The sequence below is a fragment of the Dermacentor variabilis genome, chromosome 11 (assembly GCF_050947875.1).
Source record: "Dermacentor variabilis isolate Ectoservices chromosome 11, ASM5094787v1, whole genome shotgun sequence".
Taxonomy (NCBI): Eukaryota; Metazoa; Arthropoda; class Arachnida; order Ixodida; family Ixodidae; genus Dermacentor; species Dermacentor variabilis.
The window spans coordinates 113004181-113029987 of NC_134578.1; the positions used below are offsets into that span (position 1 = coordinate 113004181).

General features: G+C 47.3%; 1 protein-coding gene across 1 annotated transcript in view; it reads right to left on the minus strand.

The window, feature by feature from the left end:
- Window positions 1-21835, minus strand: part of LOC142564070 (17-beta-hydroxysteroid dehydrogenase 13-like) — a 77995-nt gene extending 56160 nt beyond the window's left edge. Inside the window, exon 1 of the mRNA XM_075674900.1 lies at window positions 21305-21835. Within this exon, the coding sequence (XP_075531015.1) occupies window positions 21305-21532 (228 nt within the window). The 5' untranslated portion in view covers window positions 21533-21835. The remainder of the gene's footprint in view (window positions 1-21304) is intronic.
- Between the last annotated feature and the right edge of the window lie 3972 nt (window positions 21836-25807).

Sequence of the window (25807 nt, forward strand, 5' to 3'; positions counted from 1 at the left end):
GCTGCTTGCACGTTGATGAGCCTCATCTCGTAGGCTCCAATCTTCGCGCTGGCGACTCAAGCAAAATTTTGAAAATTCCTGAGGTGCATCTAGGAAAAACCTAGCTTACACGAATCACACTGGAGGTTAGTCTCGTTTACTTGCCTATTTTTCAAGATAAAGTTGTGAGACACGCGTTGATTACTGATTTTTCAGCATCAGAAAGATGGTTAGGTAGGGATAATACTACATTACAGTCATCAGCTATGAAAGCCTTAGTAACCTTCTTTACTGAAAACGACACTGTATCTGTCTATCAACACATAGTGTGTATTTCTGCACTCTTGCTTGTTAGTTTTTGAATTGGTTGTTCAACTTCTGTTTGATTGCATTAAATGCAGAACGTATAGGTTTGTTGCAGCACTTTTTTTTTCCTCCGTTGACTGTGCAAACGTGTTTCCCTAAAGTGTTCCATGCCGGAACATTTGTTCATATCACTTCATATTATCCTCCTCTGATCACTAGACAGTTTGGTAGTGGTGAAGACGGGGACACAGTGTCTGCGTGCATTTCCAAATTAATACAAATAAATACCACCCACTAATAGTAGCTTTAAGTAATGCTAGAAGCGGCATCAGCGCCTATTATCAGCGGGGCCAAGCGGAACGCGAACATGCACATAAACAGGATGATTATGAATTTTTTGTGCCAACATCTTGAAGGGGCAGCGCGAAAAAACGACGACAGAAGGCAGGAACACACAGGACAGCGCTGAACTCACAACTAACTTTATTCGAAGGCATACATACACTTAAGTACACAACCCATAGCCACGTGCTCTCCCATCCATGGCGTCATATCAGTGCGCAGGCAAAAAACAAAAAAAAACACACGAAACCATTTAATCTAATACTACGTTATGGAGTTGCTTAAAAATTCAAATTCACTATCATGCAAATTTATCGATGGCATGCTTACACAGCGCGACCCTTTTTTTCTGATATAGAAGGCCTCAATAATCTCCCTCGTGATCTGATTTTTGTGCGTGAAAAGTATTGTGGTGTCTTTATATATTGGAGTGCACCCATGCTCAGAGCAATGCCGCGCGACATGCGAGTAGGCATTACCCGTTAGTGAGCGCCTATGTTCAGACAATCTAATATTAAGGCAACGACCTGTTTGACCGATATATGCGTGACCGCAGGAAAATGGAAGTTCGTACACAACTCCCATTCTACAGCGCACAAACGGGGACAAATGCTTAACAGTACAGCCTTTCCCAGCATGAGTGGAGGCAGCCTGGGCCAATTTCCTATCGATCTTACCACAAATTTTGATCAACTTGTTAGGGGCAGAAAAAACAACCTTTATATCAAATCTGCCTGCTACATTCCTGAGATTATGGGATAGTTTATGCACATATGGAATTACAACCAGTTTTTTCTTCTTGTCAGCAGGCTCTGGATTATTTATTCTTGAGGGTGCTCCTAATTTCACACGTTTAACCAGTTTCTGTACTGTCATGCGGATAGCATCCTCTCGAAAACCTGCCGCTCTCAAACGCTCCAGTTGTGTTAAGAAACTCTTAGACGTCTTGTGAAAACACGATTTCGAAAGTGCGGAAAATAAAACCGAAAACGCAATGCCGTTTTTTACAACCTTGGAATGTGCGGAGTGAAAATTTAAAATTGGTTTTTCTGACCTTGGGTAATACATCCAGCACACATGCATATCAGTTAAGTTGAGCCTCGTATCTAAAAATTGTAATTCGTTCTTATCCGGCACTTCATGTGTGAAAACTAGTCCTGAGCCACATTTGTGGAATATTTGAAGTACATTATGAATCATTTGTTGGAGATTAGTACTCTTCACAAAGATGAGAAAATCATCAACATATCTTAACACTTTCAATGTTCGGTCATCTAGGTTACTTTCTATATTTCTGTCTACGCTACCTTGGGATGTATTACCCAAGGTCAGAAAAACCAATTTTAAATTTTCACTCCGCACATTCCAAGGTTGTAAAAAACGGCATTGCGTTTTCGGTTTTATTTTCCGCACTTTCGAAATCGTGTTTTCACAAGACGTCTAAGAGTTTCTTAACACAACTGGAGCGTTTGAGAGCGGCAGGTTTTCGAGAGGATGCTATCCGCATGACAGTACAGAAACTGGTTAAACGTGTGAAATTAGGAGCACCCTCAAGAATAAATAATCCAGAGCCTGCTGACAAGAAGAAAAAACTGGTTGTAATTCCATATGTGCATAAACTATCCCATAATCTCAGGAATGTAGCAGGCAGATTTGATATAAAGGTTGTTTTTTCTGCCCCTAACAAGTTGATCAAAATTTGTGGTAAGATCGATAGGAAATTGGCCCAGGCTGCCTCCACTCATGCTGGGAAAGGCTGTACTGTTAAGCATTTGTCCCCGTTTGTGCGCTGTAGAATGGGAGTTGTGTACGAACTTCCATTTTCCTGCGGTCACGCATATATCGGTCAAACAGGTCGTTGCCTTAATATTAGATTGTCTGAACATAGGCGCTCACTAACGGGTAATGCCTACTCGCATGTCGCGCGGCATTGCTCTGAGCATGGGTGCACTCCAATATATAAAGACACCACAATACTTTTCACGCACAAAAATCAGATCACGAGGGAGATTATTGAGGCCTTCTATATCAGAAAAAAAGGGTCGCGCTGTGTAAGCATGCCATCGATAAATTTGCATGATAGTGAATTTGAATTTTTAAGCAACTCCATAACGTAGTATTAGATTAAATGGTTTCGTGTGTTTTTTTGTTTTTTGCCTGCGCACTGATATGACGCCATGGATGGGAGAGCACGTGGCTATGGGTTGTGTACTTAAGTGTATGTATGCCTTCGAATAAAGTTAGTTGTGAGTTCAGCGCTGTCCTGTGTGTTCCTGCCTTCTGTCGTCGTTTTTTCGCGCTGCCCCTTCAAGATGTTCAACCAGTACCAACTCGCCCAAATGTCGATCCTTCTACAGTATATTTTTTTGTGCCAAGCCTGTTGGCACTCCTAGTCGCATTAGATGAAGAGCACCATTCCCCAAGAAAAGCCCTGCTGCAAGATAAGACGTATAATAACAGAGACAGATATTGGACGGATCAAAAGATTCGTATTGCGCAAGAAAAGCTAGGATCGCTCTCAGAGTGGCAGCTAGAATTATTAGAAATATGACTTCTGCACTGGCATACAATTCTGCTGTCAATCATCTTTTCGGAGACGTTTTCACAAGACATTAGGCCATCTTTTTGTGTTTTAACATAACAATTTTGAATTGCGCCTGAAACAGCTATTTCTCTTGGTATTCCACAAACAACCATAAGGAGAATTTCGTTAGAAATAGTGCCCGCTCACGATGACCCAATGAACGTGGAATAAAAGCATTTATTCGGCTCAGTGCTCCTTCACGACAGCTGCAGGCTTTATCTCAGCGAACGCTGCCGTTACGTTGACACTGAGAGGTTTCAAGAGTGACCTGCTTGCGTTGCACATCTTTCGCCTGCGTTGTGTGCAGTGGTCGCCGAGGTAGATGCGCGGACGCCACCCCTGCACAGTGTTCGCGTTAACGCCACGTGGCTGGAGACCACGCGGCACGATAGCGAAGTCCTTAAGGCGACATTAGAGAACAAAAGCGACTTCAGCTGTATTCCCTGTTCCAGCACACGAAGTGTTTGGTGCGCGCTTGTAATTTGTCAGTGGAGAAAGGAGTGCAAATCAAATGCAGCGCAGTACAGTCGTACTGATACAAGAGTCGTGGGGACGACAGCGACATCTCTTGTTTTCTGCGCCCTCACTGTGGATCCATATGAAGCGGATGTGTTGCTTAAAGTGATGTCAGGTGTTGATTACTGAGAATACGCTACGCCTAGAAGAAATGTCTTGGCAAGATGCGTGGTGATGCGAGTGGGTCAGGAAACATATTTATTGACAACGACATGAATCAAAGAGAAAGAAATAATGAGAATATAAATTCATGCGTGATCTCGGGGCATATGCATTACGTCAAGTGAATTGGTAAAGCTGAAGTAAAATAGTGATGGCCACATTGAACTTTGCCGTCGTTGTATGCAGGATAGCGTAAGCACGTCTCATAAACACGAAACGATCCTATGCTAGTCAAGCGAACGCCTTCATAATGAAAGTTCGATGAATTCAACACATTATATGATCATCAACATATACACCAATGCATAATATTTTTTGCAGTTCGCTTGACTTTTACGCAAGTGCTTCTGCGTACTGCTTACTATTCGCAAGGCTGAAAAGAAGAAAGCGACCGCGCAATGAACAGAAAGATGGTGTAATTTCGAATATTGCCACACTTCACCTGTGCGATGTGCTACTGTTGTTCCACAATGTCAAGAGTTTCACAAAACAGATATTTCGAGCATCCCGTACAGCCGTTGTATATACGTAGTTAAAGAACCAACTATATAGGTTGTAATTTCTTCACGTTATTCTATTGATGGGCCATTGCATCATACACAGAAACCACGTTTCCAGAGGGCTGCTAAAAGCATGTAAGAGCTGCGCAATATTTGAAATTCTGCGTGTCACATACATGACACTTCACGAGGCTTACTAGAAGCTGATGACACTGTGCAGCAACAGATGTAGATCGCGTAGCTCTGACATCGACAGAATTGATCACATTCTGGTTGAAGTTTACGTGTCATCATCATGATCATCGTCATCGTCATCATAATCATTAGACAATTTTATGTCTACTGCATGATAAAGGCCTCGCCCTCCATCTCCAATTACCCCTGTCTTACAACAACCGATTCCAACTAGCGACTGTGAATTTTTTACTTTCATCGCTCCACCTAGTCTTCTGCCGTCCTCGAATGCGCTTTCCTTCTCTTGGTAGCCATTCTGTAACCCCAATGGTCCACCGGTTGTCTAACCTACGCATTACATGACCTGTTAATGTCTATTAGAATATCCGCTATGCACGTTTGCTCTCTTATCCACACCGCTCTCTTTCTGTCTCTTAATATCTTATCTGTCTCTTATTTCTTACCAGACGAAATCTCCAAAAAAGAAAACGAAGATTCTTCCTAGTCGACAGAGACACAAATACAGACAAGGTCACATTCCCGCCGGCTTGTGTGTTTCACCAGAGACCTTGGCAAATTGCCGACGCGTTCATGTAAGTTGTATTTATAAAAAAATGACAACGAAGCTAATAGCACAAAGCGGAAGTGAATTGGGCTTACGGCCAGCACGGCTGGTAACTACGTTTGTTTTTGCTGCTGCCCCTGAAGAAGCTGCGATGAGTACGCGGGGAAAGTGTATCCAATGAAGAAATTCGCAAAGGTGTTGCTTACATATGAATCATCTCTCGTTACACGACAGCATTCGCTGATTGTAACTTCACTAGCGCGGAAATCCGGGCTAGTTGTTTATCTTAGGTTACCTAATATAAGTGCCTGAAACGACTGACGTAACAAACACGTACACAAAGCTTTGTATACGTCTCTTCTATGAAACGTCCCTCGCTTGTGTGCTGTTATTAGATGGTTACCAATAACAGGTTATCTGGTCTGAATGTCTGATATCTATTGTAATGAATGTTCTCACATAGGAATCGCTTTGCGAAAATTGGCATGCGTCCCATATGGAAAGAACTTACGTTGGTGTTATTCTTTGTTCTACACAAACTAGGCGATGACCTCTCTGTATCCGCGGTCACCGTCATGTCTGCGCAGCTGGCGGCATGATTGGAGGTACATACGAAAAAAAAAAGGACTGTTGCATCTACTGGCTTCGTTTACGGAAGTGGCAATCATTACATTCACTGCCAGAGGAAGGCTTATCACAGTGGCAACTCTCCAGTCCCCTGTCTCGCATGAGCTAATGGCATCCAATTGCGTCAAGATTTTCAAATATTATAACACAACTTATTTTTTTCTCGTCGATACCTGGACATTTTTCTGTGGCATCTATACTGTTTTCGTAAACAGGACTAATTTTCTTCTTTACGTATCAACCGACCTGCGGAACCCCACATACTTCCGAATGTGGGGAGAACCAGTTCTTCCGTTTTTGGAATCTAATCCATTTTTGGCAAAAGGTGACAAAAGCGGGCCTTCATTCCGTGTAAACTATTACGTCACGCTTTCTTATTTTTTTTTATTTTTGACTCGAAATTGAAGTCACGTTTGTTTAAAAGAAGGCTTGGGGTCAGCATCAGTGCAAAGCAATCACTATGAAAAACATGGCAGTATTGTCACGCACCAGTGACAGTGAATAATACCGTTGTAAAACTGTGAGTGAATGATGAAACTGGCTTTTTTATTGGGTAAACTTGTGCCCTCAAAGGAGGCCACACACACAGCACAGCGATAGCGGCGAACACGGTCGGCGATCACCGGAGATCTGATCTCCCGGTCAAGCGCGTCGGCTTCTATACACGAGCCATCGAAGATTGCAGAGTAATCGCTGGTGCCCGCCTGTCTTGCAGAAAGTCCTACCCCATTCGCGTCGCGCGTTCGTGAAATCAGATTACACGAAGTTCGGTGACAACAGACAGCGGATAGAACCATCGATAACATTCGAGAAACCTCTCATACATGTGTGCGCGTCCAGCGAGAAAGATAAACAAGTAGACGTGTTAGTCTACTTGTTTGTAGCCACTACTACTACTACTTGTAGCCAATTGTCCTATTGTATATCAAGAACCGTATAAGCTATCCTGCATAACCCTATATGAACCCAAGAAAAAAAAATTCGATCATGTTTCTTTTTTCTTTATTTCCGTCGCGGACTACAAAAATTAGGTCCGTGCAACGTTAATACATAATTTGGAGAAGAAGTAACATCATTTTAACTAGTACCTCATCCCTGCTATATCCATGCAACTATTTCACGCTAATTTGTTTGAATGTAGAATGCAACTCCGACATGTGCAATAGAGTAAGTAAATAAAAACTGAATTAGTTAAAAGCAATTAACTGAAGTGGCCATCTGTCGTGCATGGAAGAGTTCAGCTATTCAGGAAAATATATTACATGCGCGGAATTACATTATCTCCGACGGGCTATTTTTAGTATATCATTTCAGAACTCCGAACAACACGTAGCTAAAGGATTAGCACGTGTCTCGCTAGAATGTTGAAAGCGCAGCATATTGTCACGTGTACTTGCTTATCTTTCTTTTCCTGTGACCGCTTTTCAATGGCAAAGAATTGTTAAACGTAATCGCTCGGCGCAGGACACGCCTGCATGTATCGTAAGTTTCTCGAATGTTGTCGATAGTCATATCCGTTGTCTGTTGCCACCGAATCCTGTGTAATCTGATTGCATACGCCACGTAACCTTTGTAGCACCTTCTGGAAGGCACGCTAGCATCAGCGCTTACGCCGAAACTTCCGTCAAATAACCCTTAAACGTCGACGCGCTTAACCCGCTGCTGAGCTTTTCGACGACCGCCGACTGTGCTCACCACAATCGTCGTGCTATGAGTGTAACCTATTTTTCTGGGCACAGGTTTGCCCAAGGAGCAGTAAGTTTCGGGATTCACAGTTTCTCCACTGCGTTTTCCGCCGTCCCTTCTGCGTGACAATATCCCCGACTCTTCGAAATGTCTCATACATATCTATGTTGTACCACACATGCGCGCCAAGCGAAAGTCAAGCTCAAACAAGAGATAGAAACGAAACGTCGCTTTCTCAGCACTGCTATGAGGCCTGACAACCACGGTAGGGCACAGATGTAGTGCACGCTGCTTGTATTCCTCGTCAAGCAGCTCTGCTAAATAACGTATAAGCGAATAACATTACGGTTAGAGAGCTTGCGTATACAAAATTTTATGCTAGATAGCTACCTAGACATTTCACCTATATGCACTGACTACAAAGGTAAGACTTGAACAGTAGAAGGAGGTTCTGCCCAACATATTGCAGTAAACCTGGCGCAGTTAGCGACTTGTGTTCGCTGATACAAGGAGAATTCGGCTTGCAGGCAGGCAAGAATGGTGTGACGGCATTTCAACACTGCGAACGGAGAAAAGGAGCTGAAGGAACTGGCTACCGTTGTGATATGGTGCTTTGCAGTGTCACTAGCTGCACTTATCTGTGCGGTACGCGAGATAAAGCGAGTCAGTGCATTTGCGTTTTCACTGCCTGTAAGTATATCTGTGCCGGCGTGTGCTGGACACGTAACAGGTTAAGAATATCGTGATGCAAGTACCGTACGTTAAACTAAAGCGCGTTGTGAGATGCGCACCTGAGCATCGTTTGAAACGATTCAGTACAGACTGTGTACACATCAGGTCAATGGCGCAGTATATTTTGGAGTAACAAACCGGGTCTCCAAGGCCATGCTTTCTTTTTCTATGCTGCAAACGCCGAAAACTGTTGCAGGAGCCGTAAGCGCATAATAAACGCCGCGCTTTGTATGTTACCTACACAGGAGGGGAAGCGGGCTTAAAGGAAAATATTAGCGGACAATGTGCAACATAGGTACCTTGTGTCCAATCTTTCCATGCCAAGACAATGAGTTCGCACGCGTCAAGGCATTGCTATGTCGGCACGTTTAGCCACGCTTAGGGATGCAAGAAATGCCGAATGATCTAAAGAAATGGACGCGTTAGCTGCGCATAGTTTTTGTTTCAGGTGAGTTCAGCAGAAGCGAAAGCTTAAGTCACCACTTAGTAGCCATTCGCACTACTGACACGTCATCCATCTTGATTATTTGAACAGTAGCGAGAGCAACGTGTGCGTCCTTGCTTAACAGCGGTATTCGTTATCATACGCAGAGATTACACTAAGTAAACGTGCCAAATAAATAACATTAACGGCGTACGGAAGCAAGAGAAACCCAATGGGGTGTGACGCATGCGCAATGCTAAAAACGATACTTTTTCGTTACTTTACAACGTTACTTTACATTTTCTTGTGAACGGTATTACTGAGACTGTACGGAGCTGCGATAAGTGCTGCGGTGCACGCAACTGTTATTGCGTTCTTATTATCGGTAGACGGCTGATTTCCAGTCTTCGCCAGACTTTCTCGTGCACTCCTTATCAAACCGACGCACTGCGTGCAAGAAAAGCAGCTATACGAAAACAGGAACGTATTATAAATCGATACCTCTGAGCCATGAATATGACGCGAACTGCAGAAAGGTATCCAGGAGTGTTTTTGCTTTTTTTATGTACCGGGGAGAATAGGAGGATCTCTAGATGCCGAGCTGGCAGGTCTGAATGCCTAAACTAATTTCAACACACACTACAAGTGCGGGCTCGCGGTCCGCATTTCCGAAAGCACCAAGATGAGAATCATCGGCGATGCTTTGTGCCGCATTGCACGCAACTATAGTAGCCCAACCTTGCAGGCAACGACGCGTCGGTTCGAGTGCGCTTTGTCATTTACTTCCGGATTTCCCCGCATGCCTATCCTACCTAATTCCACTTCCTACGAGAAGTTTCTTTTCATTCTTCTTCAATAGTGCAGCGGCAACAGAAGTTTCTCTTCAGCCTGAGACCCGTCAACGGCAATTAATTTCGAATTTCGAGCCGAAACTGTACCCTCATCATCTACTGCCCTCGCGTTAGGTGCGCGGCCACGTGTGTATGGTACACTTCCTTCAGACGTTGGCGCTGCCATCCACCTTGCTATTTGCCGGCTGAACTGACGCGGATGTGCAACGAACGACAGAGCACACAATGCGCTATGCGACAGAGGCGCCTTTGGAAGCTGTCGAAGTGGTAAAAGGGGCCGAAGGTTTAGCGCGCTCTTCCCCTCCCGCTCCCCCGTGTTTAGCTTGACGCACGTCAGCCGTCGGCACGCAGTCTTTGTCGCGTCCGGCAAAGCCGACTGTCCGCCGCACTCCGAGTACGCCCCCACATCCGGTGCCGGACACTGTGCCTGTCCTCCACTGCGCGCGACGGTTCGCGCAGGCTAGTTTTGCGCGGTCATCGAAGGAAACCAAACGCGGCTGTCGAGAGCCCTCGCTTTCGAACGCCGTCCTCTCGGCGTACAGCGGTCGCGCCCCAACGGACCCCGTCCGCGCGAACGTTGACCCCAACGATAGTAGAAACACGTGCGCTGCCCGTCTGCTCCCTCCGATCACAAAACAACGACAGACGAGCTGACTCCCCACCACAAGCGGTATCGTTTCGGTAGGCCGCAGGCTTCCATTTTGGACACTATACTTCGTTTTATATAAAGCGTGAAAAGCTGTGCAGGCTAACAAGACTGATTGTAGCAGCTACGTACGTTCGTAACCGGAAGTACTTTACCGTTTTTTTGCCAGCGATTACATGAAACTGTTTTTTTTTATTTAGGTTCAGTAATAAATAAACAAATCAAAAGCTTCAATCCTTAAAATTTAACAAGCTCTTTTTGACGGCGCTTATAACGTTCTTTTAGATCACTTTCACTTTGTTCTTTTCTTTTTCGGGCTTTCATTAGCAGCCCACTTGTGCGGCAGCCTCGCACAACCACTTGCCTCGTCGAGACTCGGCAACCAAACCCGCGGAGTGATACACTTTTATGACGAAACTTCTGCGTAGCTTCCACAGCGTTGCATGCTGAAAGTGTGCAACCGATTACGCGTCCCCGGATGTGCTTCTGCTGTTCACTCGAAGCGCCGAAGCGTATTGTTCCAGCGGAGTGACACTGCTGTGCGGCATTCCCAAGGACCGACAGTTGGCCGATTTGGTTGGCTGGCGCGGTTAAGGACGCAGACCAAGGAGTAGGGGAAAATGACCAGTCGGGCGCTGCTGGACAACATGACATGCGATGAAGTCTCACCCCGGTAACCAGGCGATATACAATCCTCAAGCTTGCGGTGTGTACACTGTAGGCGAAGAGACAAATATATGACAGCGAACGACGCTTCCGAAATGGTGGCTTTGCGTTTCATGGTTCGTTCCGATAGCTTGCTGTTGCGAAGCGCGTTGCAGCGTTCATTGACGGGCAGTGATGCAAATAAAAATTTTTTATCGAAGCATTAGTTTTCAGGTATTGTTACTCATGAAGGCCATATTGAAAAGGAGCCGCTGTCATGTAGCAAAAGTAGTGTTTAAAATGTTACGTTCCCGCCAGAGTTCATCCAGCATGCTCTAGAATTAATCAAACTAACACTTTTGCATGCACATTCTTTCAAACGTCTGTGAAATTACGCGACAGATAGCTTCAAAATTATTGGCTACAATTAGTGTCTCACAACAAATTATTTTTATAGAGATAGATAATTACTCGTTCGGACCGGTATGTCATTGCACCGCGTGTTTTCTGTACCGCGAACCCGCACCGATGGTCACTGTATGACCAAGTTGCTAGATACTGAGGACTGCGCCATCACTTTCTCTCGTCCTCCTCAGACTTGAGAACAACGTTAATTCCGTTCACGGCTGCATTCATGTGCACTTATTATCGCAGACGTTCAGCGTAACATGTCTATGTTTTCTGTTGTTTATAGAGAGTGCTTTCTCACGCGAAGCATGCAAACCTGGGACATAGGGGTGGAAGGGATGCGATGGGATATATTAGGAGGGCCACACCCTGTGCCTAATGGCCCTGCTCACGCACCGGTCACTTAGAAGCACGCTTTCGCATCACTCGGCGGTTCGGATGCCGTCTTTACCTTCGTACGCCTTAGACTGGCAATTGTACAATTCGTTGTGCAGAAGCAGCGACGGTTTACCAGTTCAGGCAAAAGTGAACATCTAAACCTGATGTCCTCACAATGTACTCCATTATGCAATCCTTGATGCACTGGAAGATTTAGACATCGGTGGCCGACTATATACATGGGTTGTTAGCTACCTCAGTGGCCGCACGGTGTATATGTCGACAAGTGATGGCGACACCGGACAGTACCATATACATCGAGGTGTTCCACAAGGGGGAGTTCTCAGTCCAACTCTTTTCAATGTTGCATTGATTGGCCTTGCATCCGAACTTCCTAGCACGGTAAAGATTAGCACATATGCCGACGACATATGCATATGGGCATCTGGAGCCACCCGTCCCCAAATGCGTGCTAGGCTTCAACGTGCAGTGACAATCGCAGCTAAGTATCTTCGGCGTCAAGGCCTCCGACTCTCAACTGAAAAATGTTCTGTGATTACGTTCACGCGAAAACGAATGAGCATGTATCCGATCATTGTTGACGGCGTAGCGATACCTACGGTTACACACCACAGATTCCTTGGCTTAGTCATAGACCGGGGATTATCTTGGTCAAGACACGTCGCCGCACTGAAGTCAAAGCTGAAGAGTTTTGTTCACGTCCTTCGCGTCGTGGCAGCAACAAGATGGGGCCCTTCGGAGTCGTCATTACTCCAATTGTACCGAGCACTATTCGTAGGGTATATACGGTACAGCATGCCGGCGCTCTCAAGCATGGGACTTAGTTGTGTGCGCGCGCTGGAGAGCATTCAAGCTCAAGCATTGCGCACATGTTTGGGCCTCCCACGATGCACGTCAACCAATGGAACAATAGCGGAAGCTCGTGCTTGTCCTATTCGGGTGTACTTGCTCTGCGAGCCTCTTCGAATGTACCTCCGCGTGTTGACCCGACACAGGCACCATCCTCTGTCATCGCTCCCTACCACACACCCAGATTCCAGCTTTTCAACGACTATAACGCGGCATCAGAGTGTTTTGCCGGTAAGATTCTCTCCCGACTGTATTCCGAGAACACCCCCGTGGGTTCTGCCTAAACCTGTCGTTACATTGCAGATCCCTGGAATTACTAAAAAGTCTTTCGTTCCATCTATTGGCCTCAGGCAACTCACCCTGTTGCACATTTCTACAGAGTACGGAGATACTGTACATGTGTATACCGATGGCTCTGTCACACCATATGCCTCCACTGCGGCCTTCGTCATTCCACATATGATCATCGCTCGCCGGTTTAAACTAGACCATAGCTCAACATCAACTGCCGCAGAACTTGTTGCTATCCGGGAAGCACTTCGATTTCTCTCCGAGGAGCGTCCTCGCGCATGGACGATATTCTGCGATTGCAAGCCAGCTCTGCAAACGATTGACTGTGTCCTCAGACGGGGCCCGTATTATTCTATGGCTATAGAAATTACAGAGTATCTCGACCACGCAACAAGAAATGGCCACAATGTCACCTTTCAGTGGATACCATCACACTGTGGCGTGATAGGGAACGAACAGGCAGACGCTGAAGCAAAAACTGCTTTAGATAATGCTTGTGAAGTACGCATTCCGTTCTCACGAACAGACACAAACGCCCTACTTCGTCGCGTAAACCGCAACTCTACGTTGGAACACTGGGCCCAACCAGATCGACGACACAAGCGATTACACAAATGGGACCAAGAAATGAGATTTCGTATGCCTCACAAGTTCAATAGAAACCACACGAGCATGGTGCACCGGATTCGCCTTGGTGTCGCATTCACCAACCGTTATAGAAATATGATAGGTGCCAGTGATACTAGCCCAAACTGTGAATGCTGTGAGGTGCCAGAAACACTTGAACATATATTTTGCGTGTGTCCCGCGTACGCGCAAGAACGACAGCAACTTGTCTCTTCCATAGCAAACATCCATGAGAGACCGCTATCGGACGAGTTTCTTTTAGGTCCTTGGCCTAATGCAACCAGCGCAGCCCTGGTAACAAGAGCCGCTGTAGCTTTTCTCCAAGCCACTGGGCTGGACGCACGCCTTTAGAGATACCACAACTCTGTGAATTTGTATATACGCATCTCTTCCTTATACCATCATCATTCATCAGCCCTTTCCCTCCCCGTCCCTTTTCCCCAGAGTAGAGTAGCAGGCCAGAGCAAGTTATAGCTCAGGCCGACCTCTCTGCCTTTCTGTAAATAAATTTCTCTCTCTCTCTCTCTCACGCCTTAATTTTCAACAAGGGCCTATTAAAATGAGTTTGGCGAAGTAGTGTGCTTGAAAAAAAAAAAGAAAAGAACAAGCACGTCTGAGCGTGTGTGAACGTATCTTTATTGTTTTTTTTTCTTTTTTTTTGTTTTCATGTGCACAGCTTCACCAAAAGCATGGATCACAAACTAGCTCGTCCGTACCTAAAGGTAAGCTTGTGTCATCCCGCAATCAATGAAAGGCCACCGTAACAGAATAAATTAAAAGATGAATGTTTTCTTTTCCACGAGTGCTCTTATGCATGACACTGGGGTATGATACCCAGACGCCAGGCCGTCGTTGATACAGGCGTAATTACGGGGCCAGATCAGGCTTAGCGCTTGGATACGGCCGCGATCACGCATATGTTGAACTAATCGGGCGTAATAAGCGCATTTTTTCCAGTTGCTGCTCTTTTCAAGTGCTTGCACGCAAACAAACATTGCGAAGTGCCGACTGCTGTGTCATTGTGAAGTTTGTCGTCGGCGCTGCCGGGAAACAAAGAAAGCGCGATGTTGGCTCCCCCTGAACTCTTCGTTTCAGATGCTGCAGGCAGGCGTCTCTAAAATCCGACTGTATTTCGGGGTCGTGAGCTGAGCGATTGGTTATCGATAAATATGCAGATCTTTATTTTTCAGTTCCCCAATTTGAATACGATCATACACGTTAGGAAAGCAGTACAAAGAATTTGCGCAAATATTATTTGAACGCATCTGACGTCACTAGATAACAGCCCTGCGTTTATTAGGTTTAACCTCACGTGCGCATGCGCAGTTCTGGTGCCGCGTGTTTAACGACGAAACGGTCCGTGGAGCACTCAGTGTCCGCATATTGCGAAGCTGTTTACGATCACTATGGGGAAGCGGGGGCGGGGGGGGGGGGGGAGAAGATGAGTTACAATGACTACTGAGCGTCTGGTCAAGGCTTACCTCATGCACAAAGCACGCCACTCGCACATATTTCGGTGCCTGTTATCATGCTTCGCCTGAAATATGCAGACATGGCCGTGTCTGAAAATTCCGTAAACGCAACAACGACAGCGCGTGCTTGCCTGCACTTCAAAAGTCAGTCACGCGGCCTTTTAGCAGATATGTCTCGCGCAAAGCTCGTACTCATTACTACTCGGCAAGAATCAGTGAACAAAAACGAAATGAAAACGCGTATGTCCGAATCTTATTCCTCTATAGTTCTTGCTGATACACATTCAGGTGTAGTAAAATAGAAAACATGAAATTGCTTGTCACCTGATGCGGTCAAAGAGGTTGCCGAATAACACATGCGCGTCGATGGGTGAGGGAGCAATGCAGCGCCAAGTGTCGGCTCGCGCTTCTCCGCACATCGCATTTATCTGCGCCGTAATGATATCTACGAATAATTCTCGGTAGTAATTCTACGCCAATAAATTTATGGGGAAGAATCGGGCTGAACGTGTGTAGTGCATAGTTGCAAAGCACAGCGTTAGGTCCGTATTTGGGCGTCTACATAATGAGAAACCACTTTATATGGTGTTTATATATTTTATTTCTCAGTTTCTTTCCTCAGGCATTGCCTAGCATAATATAAAAATATGTTTATCACAAATTTGTAAAAGGAAGTGCTTCCTACGCAAGTAGCCCAATACTAATCTTCCCTACTACTGGTTCTTTCGGGCTTCAAAAAATGAAATAAGTCAACGACAAGAAAAGACGATAAGCTTCAGCCGCTAATTGTAGCCACTAACGAATGTTTTACAACAATGTTTACCAACGTGTTTACATTTAAAAATTTGATGCTTTAGCTTGTGCATCAGAAGATGAAGAAATGTAATTGCGGGGCACAAGTCTTCATCGCCTTTCTCCTTGAGCGAGATTTTGCTATTGTTTTATTGGGATTCAATTAACACTCATCAAAATCAGGGAAACGCATTCGGTTGCCGATATATCGCGCTGAGTGGCTTAATTTGCATGCCGAATGTTGCAGAACAGCAGCTAGCGCAGATCTTCTCGAGTTTGTTGCCGCAAAGTGCGCGATAGAAGGAAGAGAAAGGAGCAAAAATCAAGAAACGAGCCTGTATGACGTAATTTTCGGTTTTGTTGTTTCCCATACGAGTTTACTGTTGCGCAATGACAAGGAGTAGTTGCTTCGTGTCCTCCAAGCTTCAACCACACAGCGAGAGAATTATATTCTGGAGAAATGGAACCAAGCGCAGCGAGAGGAACGTCGTATTACGGCTATTCAGGTGTGCGAACGGATGAGCGAAACGACCGTGTCACAGGACGCCGGCGGTGCTCGACGCTGGTGATGCCGTATTGTGAGGCGTCGCAGCAGAAAGAGAACAAAAAAGATTGATTCCGCTGGTTTAACATGGCAACTAAACGCTGGACCTACGGCGAAAGACGTAACAAAATGGTCCGAATTCTTCCATCGACCTGTAGTTCATTATTCTGCATAAAGCTTTAGGTACACCAGCGTTGGTTTGTTCTTGTTTTATAATGTGACAGCATTATATGCCCCATTACGCGCAAATCTGGCGGCGTAGTCGGTCTGACCGAACGATAGTACCGGAAACGGCTGACGGCGGCAAAGAGTAAGAAGACGTCCAGGAATGCTCGGCTTGACGTGAAATTTATCAGGGAGGTTATTGTGAACAAAGTAAATTAATGGCTTTAAAAAGAAAATCTAGTAAATTTCGGTCTGGGTGGGAATCGAACACGGGCCTCCAGAGTGCGGAACAAGCACCCTTCTCCGATGTCGCAGCGGCTCCTGTTTTTCTTTTTTTCGTTATTGCAGACTTCGACATTTAAAGTCACGGGGTCCAAGGCATAAACGTCCCGACCGCACCTTGGCTAACGCGGCGTATTTGTTTATATTCAGCGAGACCAAATCATCAAGCGTAGAAATGCACTCTGGTGGATCAGAAAGAGCGAGATACACCCCTCTCAGCCATTGGGACGGCGCTGAGTGGTGCTTCGAGTTGTTAACTCCTCGCGGGAAGGCTATCGCATTTAAATGCTTGGCGCGTTTGCATTTGGTACTGCGGAGGCGGACTTATAACGCAGGCGAAAACTTGCGCGGACGAGGAAGGCGCGAAGAAAAAGAACGTTTCACAACTGTAATGCTTTGGCATCCAAACACGGAGGCGCGCACACACGCACACACGCACACACGCGCACACGCGCACACGCACGCACACACGCACGCACACGCACGCACACGCGCGCACACACGCACGCACGCACGCACACACACACGCACACATACGCACACACACACGCACACATACACACATACACACACACACACACACACACACACACACGCACACACACACACGCACGCACGCACGCACGCACGCACGCACGCACACACAAACACACACACACACGCACGCACGCACACTCACACACACACAGATAAGTTATCTGGTTGGGGGAGGTGAGGTACTCCAACTCACGCCCCCTCGAATGCCTCTCAAACCGTGCAAAGCGGTAAAAAACTCTCAAAGGGGCCCTACCCGCGTATCTAGGGCAAGTAGGTTATTTCAGGACGCGCACTCAAGCGTAACCATCGCATATGACGTGTGGCCGCACATAGACGCGTATAGGTAGGTTTGAGAAAGTTTACATCGGAACGGAGGCAAAGCCAGGGAACGCGTGCGAGCGCCATATTGCAGTGGTGTCCATTTTCGGCAGGTGCACAAATGCGGACCAAAACGACACAAGAAAAGAATAGGGTCACACATTTCACCTACAGTAGAGCGGAAAAAAACAAACGCATTGCCCGTTTCTTACGGGGCTCCATGAAACCGACGCTCGCTTCCGCTGAACTGTACCATGTCCAAGTGTTCAACAGTCCTGCTGCGCGTGCAGCAACAGGATGGCACAGGTTGGGATGCCCATCGACATAACGCGCGCGCCGGACATAAGTGCATAATAGTGGGGCTATTGGTTTTGTGTACGCGAATTCTTTTGCCACGGCAGACTCACTTATGTAAAATCTTAACTTTTTTAGCTAACCCAACACCGAATTATTGCGACAAGTTTGATGACAAGAAATTTTAATGCGCGTCTTTTATATAACCACGTAATTTCTCCCGTCGATTGCGACTCTTCTCGCACAAATCACCGAGAAAGCGCGCATTCGCTGCTTGCTCGTAGCATTTCAGACCTCATTTCTGATTGTTGGAAAATCAAAGGAGCAGACGATGTGCCAAAAATAAGTGACCCAGTCCAACGCCGCTTGCGATACTGCGATTCAAAATTTAAACCCACGCTTCATATAAAGTTCGTTCCAAGGACATTTGAGCAATAAATAAATAAATAAATAAATAAATAAATAAATAAATAAATAAATAAATAAATAAATAAATAACACGTTCACACTCACATGCAAGACTTAAAGCCGATAGGACGCTACCTCTCTCTTCACCAGGGCTTGTATTCAAAAACATTGCGCTATATTTCTTCGTAAGAGCGCGTGAGAACAAATCCCGATGCTAGGTACATTCTTAAAGAAGGCGGCAGGCCAACGGTAAAGATCATTCGAGAACGAAAGACCTAACCTCATAAAGCTATAATCTTTTGTCTAATTTGTGCTTGAGATGAGGGATTAATTAAGAACACTACGCAGCCGAAGTACGAAAAGAAGGGGAACCGAGAGGCTCGATTTTTGATATTAGCCAAGGACACTAGTTAATGAAGTCATCCACATTAAATGTGGAAATAATACGAATAAGCTAAATAGATAAAGACAAGAACAAAAAGTGCCGCTGCCTGGATCCGAACACACATCTTCCGCATGAGACGCGCGATGCGCTATATCGAGCTGTTGAGGAAATAAGTTAATCTTATCTCTATCAGATACTTTGAGACATAAAGTGCATAACCTTACCATACGATCCCGTTTTCCTTGTTGTATTGCACAGACTCTGGAGGGCAAGGATTAGTTCAGCAACGAAGAACATCCTCCAGGAACAAATAAATCAAATTCGCGAGACATGCGAGTGTTCTGGCGACTCTCGCCCGTGGTTTCCCCTCTCAGAGTTGTGTTTAAATGTTCCGATTCATTGAACTACGCGTTTAGTGTAAATGCTTTTGTTTTGCTTCCCCCTAAGAAAAGGGGACTAGGGTAGCAGCTGTCCCCCCGTCCAATGCTTGGACACATCTGTATGCGTCACAACATCGACCAGTTCGGAGCTTGTTGCTCCCCCGAGGTACCGTTGATTATATTAACATCCAACCGGCTAATCGCTGGGCAATACTGGGCGGCTCAAAAGCGGCCCTACAATGCCCTTTGTCAGCTCTTCGTCGCAGGTCCTGCGAACAACTCGTATCGGAGGTACGAGAAACGCACCGTCACATCATGGCGAAAGCACACGACGTCGCGTTTCAGTGGCTCCAAGGTCATTGCGGTATGTCCGGAAACGACCTCGCCGACGAAGCTGCTAGCAGAGCACACCAAGCAGCGAACCTTGCTTCTGTACCTTCATAGAGGACAGACGCAGCCCAACACTTAAGCAAGCTAGCGCACCGTATGACATTGGATGAATTACACACGCCTGAATTCACCCAGCAACGTGTGCATTCTCTCGATCCTTCTATGCAACTGCGGATGTTACCTGGGCTTCCGCGAAGTGAGAAAACGATGCTGTGCCCCTTACGTTTGGGGGCCGCATTCACCAATGCATATACGTGTTTCATTGGAACGGCTGATCTACCGAGTATATTGTTTGTCGCTTCGAGATGGCTATAGTACACGTACTGTGCTACTGTCCCCCCCCCCTTCTTTTTTAATATCAAAGACATGACCTCACACAGCTCCAAATCGGCTAGATAGAAAACAGTCCACCTTAAACAAGATCGTGGTGCCATGGCCCCGCATATCGATCGGGCAAGTAAAAGGACACAAAAGCGCTGCTGCGATTTCTGAAAGCTACCGGACTCAGTAACCGTCAGTGATACAGAGCAGAAAACTGTTACCAAGTCAGCGATATCCACAGTCGACTTTCTCTTCTTCTCTTAATCTTTCCCTCCCCTTTCCCTTCCCCTAGTGTAGGGTAGCCATCCGGGCTCAGACTTGGTCAGCCTCCCTGCCTTTATCATTTTCTCTCTCTGCCTCTCTATGTGCACTAGATGTGGCCCTGGGAGTGTTACCACTCCCAGGTTGGCGAATGATTTTTGCTTTCCTTGGATTGATTATCTGTTGGCTCCATACGGCTGTGACGCAGACAAAGGGACACATTACACGTGCTTTCCTGTGATACGCGCAGTGTATGTATCACCTCTGTTTTTGTCTTTGTCAATGTCCCGCTGCTACAGTTTATGAATCGGTGCCTATCGCTCCATTCAGCATTCTTATTAGAAGACTGCACCACCGGAGCTCAGCAGAGCTTCCACAAAATGCATGTGAGGCTGTTCAATCATAGCCGGTAGGGGTTCTATCTTGGCTTATGCATAAAACCTGATAGTAGTAGAATTATTGAGCACAAGAATGTGGCCTGCGCGGCCGCCTTGAGTTCAATACGACGTCTGGCAGGAAATTATAAACAAAAGCTGTGGAGTATTACATGCCAAAACTACGATCTGATAGGAAGCACGCCTTAGTGGGGGACTCCGTAATAATTTGGAGGACATGTTCTTTGTTATTTTTAACGCGTACCTAAATCCAATTACAGGAGCCGTGTTGCATTTCGCCCCATCTGGATTCGGCCTCCACGACTGGGCGCTGACCCGCTACCTAGAGCGAAGCAGCGTAATCCCTCAGCGACTGCGCTACCGCGGTTGTGCACATATGGTAGCATGCACATTTTCTGAAACATTTATCTTACACTTTACCTATTGACTAACGAATCAACTGCACTGCGTGTGTGTGCAAAGTAGGGCGTTTTTCTTTTTTTTAATATTCGCGGCCTCTACTTTCTTTTCTTATGCCATCTCACCCGAATATATGCTTTGAAGTTAGTCCCCTTATTGCTTTACTGTCGCGGTAGTCATGTATTCAGGTATTTGTGGCATCTATCAAATACATTTAGTGACGTCCTAGCATTTATAACCTTTGAGCCATCGATCTAGCCCTTCTCCTTCCTATACGCGAGTTCTCAACCCAAAATAGCGACTTCAGACTACTACAAGCTGCTGCCCACTATATTGAAATCGACGCCACGCTAGTTAAAGCAGTCGCGAAGCACAGGAGTGTGCGTCCCTTGTCGAATTGGGAAAACGTCATGAAAACGCTCCGCGACGGCGCTGGGAGAGCGACTCCGCTGCTCTGGTTGGTCGAGCGGAGCTCGCCAACGAGCATGACGATAACGCGCACCAACCGCGATATACAACGCAGAGCGAAACATGCGCGTCGCTGGCGCGAAACGCGTTCACGCGTGCGAGGCTCGCCTTCGCACCACCGCTCGCTTCTCCACTTCGCACCGCAAGAACCAGGTCGGCCGGGCCGAATACTCGTCTCACCTTGTGGATGTCGACGAGGACGACGCGGGCGCCTAGCCGGGCGAAGCGGAGCGCCAGTTCGCGGCCAACGCCATGGCCGGATCCCGTAATCAAGACGACCTTGCCGGCAACCGACTTGGGGGGCGGCGGCGCTGTCCAGTGGACCGCCTCGCGCAGCGCGATCCACAGGCACTGCACGTTGAGGAGCACGAACTCGAGGAGCACGAGAAAGAAGTCGGCGAGCGTCATGGCGTTGGCTCGCCTCGCAAGGCCCGCGTCGTCTGCTTCGGGTGCACACCAGCAGACGCTCGCCCACCCCTTCGGACCCCGCTATTCACCGAGGTGCCGCACGCGAAGTGTCGTCTGCTACCCGCTGCAGTCGACTCGCTGGGTGTCTTTGACGGAGGCTGCAGCTGGACTCTCCGCTATGCGTGTGATGGCGATGTTTTGCGAGCGAAGCGCCGGACGCATCTCGAACCGGGAAGCCATGTCGTACGCGGTGCGGTTCCCTCTTCGCCGCCGCCCGCTGACCTCCTCGCAGCGCTGCCTGTGCGGGGAAGAGGAGAAGAGTTCGCAGAGGGAGAATCGGGGTCATGACGTCACGTTACGAGCCAACGCCAGGCTGCCAGGAAGTGACGCATCTGCGAGGAGAACGCACGCTGGAGGCGCGCAATTTTTCTCTTTCCCTTTGTGATACAAGTCTCTCTCGCATGCTGCGCGCAGTTCGTCCGCTACCAAAAGCGGTCTGACGGCGCGCGCAAGATCAGCGCCTTCAGCAACGGGAAAAGAATCGCTGAGCACGTAGTCCGTTTTCGCTTCGCTTTCGATGCGATGCTTCGGCAGGGGTCCACGAACGGGAAGGAGCTGCCCAGATGGTGCAATTTTGCGGGTGGGGAGGGGGGTTCGCGGGTCGGGAAAACGTTCTCCGCGTTTTGTCCGGAGTCGTCGCGCAGTGGTCGGGCTCGCTGCGGACTCGACGAACGTTTAAGTTTAGAAATGAGGAAACAACCAGCACGGGCCCGGCCTCACTGGCTGATAAATGCCGTTCCTGACCTTGTCGGCTATGTGCGGGCGCAGTTGAAAGGAGCCTGCACTCACCGACGCGAAACGCGGCATGGCCGCAGCGATGCGTTCTCCTGATATTTCTTTTTTTCCCCCTTTGTGCTTCGTTAGTCATTCTGGTGCCTTCATTTCATCCCCTTTCGTGTTCTAGACTGATACACATTTGCAGGCCGTGTACGCTATAATTCAACAAAATAGTTCTGTTTCATAGGAATGTTTGCCTGTTCCTTCCGTGAGGTTCCCATGCTGTGCTTCCAACGAAGGTCCAAGTAACTATAAGCAGTCCAAATAACTATTAAGCAGAGTGGACAGCAAGAAAATTTTGGCAGTTTCGGACAAAGACAAAGCATTTCAAGCAATACCAAGGCATAGCGTTCTCACAAGGCGTTCGAACAATACTCGGAGGCGACAAGGTGCAAAGCGGCACGCCAGGCAACTGCTCGATATCAGTCATGCCGCAGTGCGGACGCGAACAGGATCACTTGGCGTCGCACTACGACGGTGCACGAGACGACGCCGATCGAACAGCGCCAACGTTTGCTAGTGCTTACTGAAAGCATTAAGTAGATGTAGCTCGACATGTATGGCTCATTCTGCTCAGACCAGTGTATGCACTACGCTGTGGTATGCACAGAGCTCGCGCCAGTGCAGCTGAAGCCAGCACGCTACCGTGACTCCGGCAAAGCCTATGGAGCAGGTCGTGACGAAGGTTATGGTTGAAGAGGAAAAAATAAGGGACATATCTTTATGGAAATGCAGAGAGAGAGAGAGAGAGAGCAATAAATGGAGAGGAAGAAAGGTTAGCCACAGCAACATATGCAGTTTGTGACCATGCGCTAGGGGAGGGAAAAAAAGAGGGGTACAAGACGAAGCGAAAGAGTGTGTACAAAAAAAATTAGGTAGAGCCCAAAACATGAGTGAAGCCAGGACACGCTGAAGTGTTTATTGTTGTTCGCCCAAGAATTGTGCGAAGGAAGCACATGACCTTCTGTACTATAATCGGAGAGACCACTTTTGGATTTTATATGCACGAAATAACAATAGCTTGTGGAGGATTCCTCTTCTACTCCTGGAATGGCAGCACTGTCTGTACTCAGTGAATGCAGCACGTACATCGCATTTTCAGCACGTGGTTGATTAAAAGCACACAGATGACGCCCAACATTGTCCGTAGCATGGATATGACTTGTCGATCTACCTCTGGTACCTCATCAGCAAGTGTTGTGCATGCCAATGAAGAGGCAGCACACTGCGACTCCCTGACAATCTGCGCATACGACAGAGCAGGCCATATTCCTGAACAGTTAGCCTTGTCGGCTTTGGTCTCCGACGTGCCCTCAACGTTGGGCGTATGCCACCTTGTTCTTGCCTGATGATTCAACGCGCAATCTGCATGTCGTTAACAGGAAAGATCTACCATTATTCATGAAAGTCCTTGCTTCGAATCAGATTAGTTTTGTGGCATTAAACACCAGAACAAACATTCTGGCCATTGATGTTATCAACAGGAGTTGACTGGGCACACTGCGCAATACAACGCATTCCGACAACATCCAAGTCCGGTGTCGTATACGTGAAGACAGTGCCACCACAGCCGGCGTCATCTATGTTAGTGACATGGATATACGAAATGCTGAGCTCCCAGTACACATAAAGCCTGCTATCAGAGGCGTCGACACAACGCATATCGGCCGCCTGGGAACGCGCTCCTTGTCATGGCTACTATTAAGGGTTACTCCATCCCAGCATTCGTCAAGGTCGGCTACTTCCGGCACGCCGTTCGCCTATTTATTCCAAAACAATTTCAGTGCCGCAAGCGCTTAAAACCTGGACGCCTGAAGGATTATAACTGTAGAGGCTCAGTGGTGTGTTCCCGGGCAGCGGAGAACCACGCAAGTTACGCTTGCCGTGAAACCGTCTTCAAGTGGTCGGACTGCCTGCCAGAGCTCTCGAAAAAAAAATAGGGCCCCCAAATTAAGAACCAACTCCCCTATACACAGAGAGATGGTCCAGGAAAATCTGACGTATTAACAAGCCACTGCAACTGTACGGCATACCCAACGCCCTTATCAACGATATTACAGGTAGAATATGCGGCTGTTGAAAAGGGGACGTTTGCATCTGCAGTACTTTCAAGCGCTCCAGCGCAGCTCAGAGGATTCTGCTAACTTATATGCAGGAGTCTCGGTTCCCTTGGAGACTTGAATTCGTGGCTTTTACAGCCAACCGCACGGCGTGTCTGTCGAGGGATTCGAGTTCTCTTGGCGCGGGTTGCGTACGTGCCGAAAATACTAGGAGAGCACGACTGTCGCTTCGCCGATGGCGTCAGCGCGCTTCGAGGGTCTGTTTAATCGCTACTGCAATAATAAGGGCAGGTTAGTCCTAAAAACTTAACCAACCAGTCAAGCAATCTCACTGCGATGGCAATTATGTGGATCTTCGAGGACACTTACTTGGATACTTCGCACCACTGCCGCCGTGCTGCGAGGGACGCGCAGTACGTCTGGCTACAAAAACGATTTTTAAAGGAAACACGACGAAGCCTAGTGAATGCACCATCTCTCTCTACTAAATCGGCTGGGCATGCAGTGAAGCCAAGGAAGCGTTCGGCCTTCCGCTGCTCACATGAGCGTTGTGGTGCAATTACCGAGGTAAATATGCCTGGTAGCGAAGCTTCTATAGTAGCCCATACGTTCAAAACATGGTGGTTCCATCGGCTGTTCATGGGGCTTAGGGCCACCTGTGTGAGGGGTAGCACTTCGGGCAGAATAAAAGATAATGTCACAAGATATCCGCTAATAGATTCATTGATTGAAAACCTTATTATTCCACCGAGCTGGGGTACCCGCCTCTCACCCTCCACGCAGGTAGGGGGAGGACGAAGCAGTCTCCTCGCGTTGAGAACGGAGAGTCTTCACGGCATGAACGGCCAGGCGGATTACTCGACGCTGGTCGTCTTCAGCCTAGCTCTCAAGCAAGGTGTCCCAGGCTTCTCTACTGTCAAGCTTTTCCTTGGCCCCTAGGCAGCCAGCACACTCCCATATGACGTGGTCTAGTGTACATTTATCCTTAAAAATTTTGCAGAGGGCGTCGTTATACTCCCTCGTCTGAGTTAAGCAGATCCAACATAGAATGTATAATTGTTTCCCTGGAGGCGCCGCCAAATGTGAGCGTCCTCCAGAGAGAGAGAGAGAGAGAGAGAGACCGATGAGGAGGCGGAAAGTTTCTTCTTGCGGTTTTGTAATGATCTACGATTTCCCTCCGCTAGATGATGTTATCTTTGACCCCTGGGACTGGCTGCTCTGGAGCTGCGAAGTGGTAGAGTGCACGGGTGAGCTCGTAAGCGGCTTCGTTACCTGGGATTTGTTCATGGGCTTTAACCCAAATTAAAGTTGTGTCCCTCCTAGGAAGGTTTCTGAGTAGAATTTAGAGGACCTACTGCTAGATTCTCCCTTTGCTAAA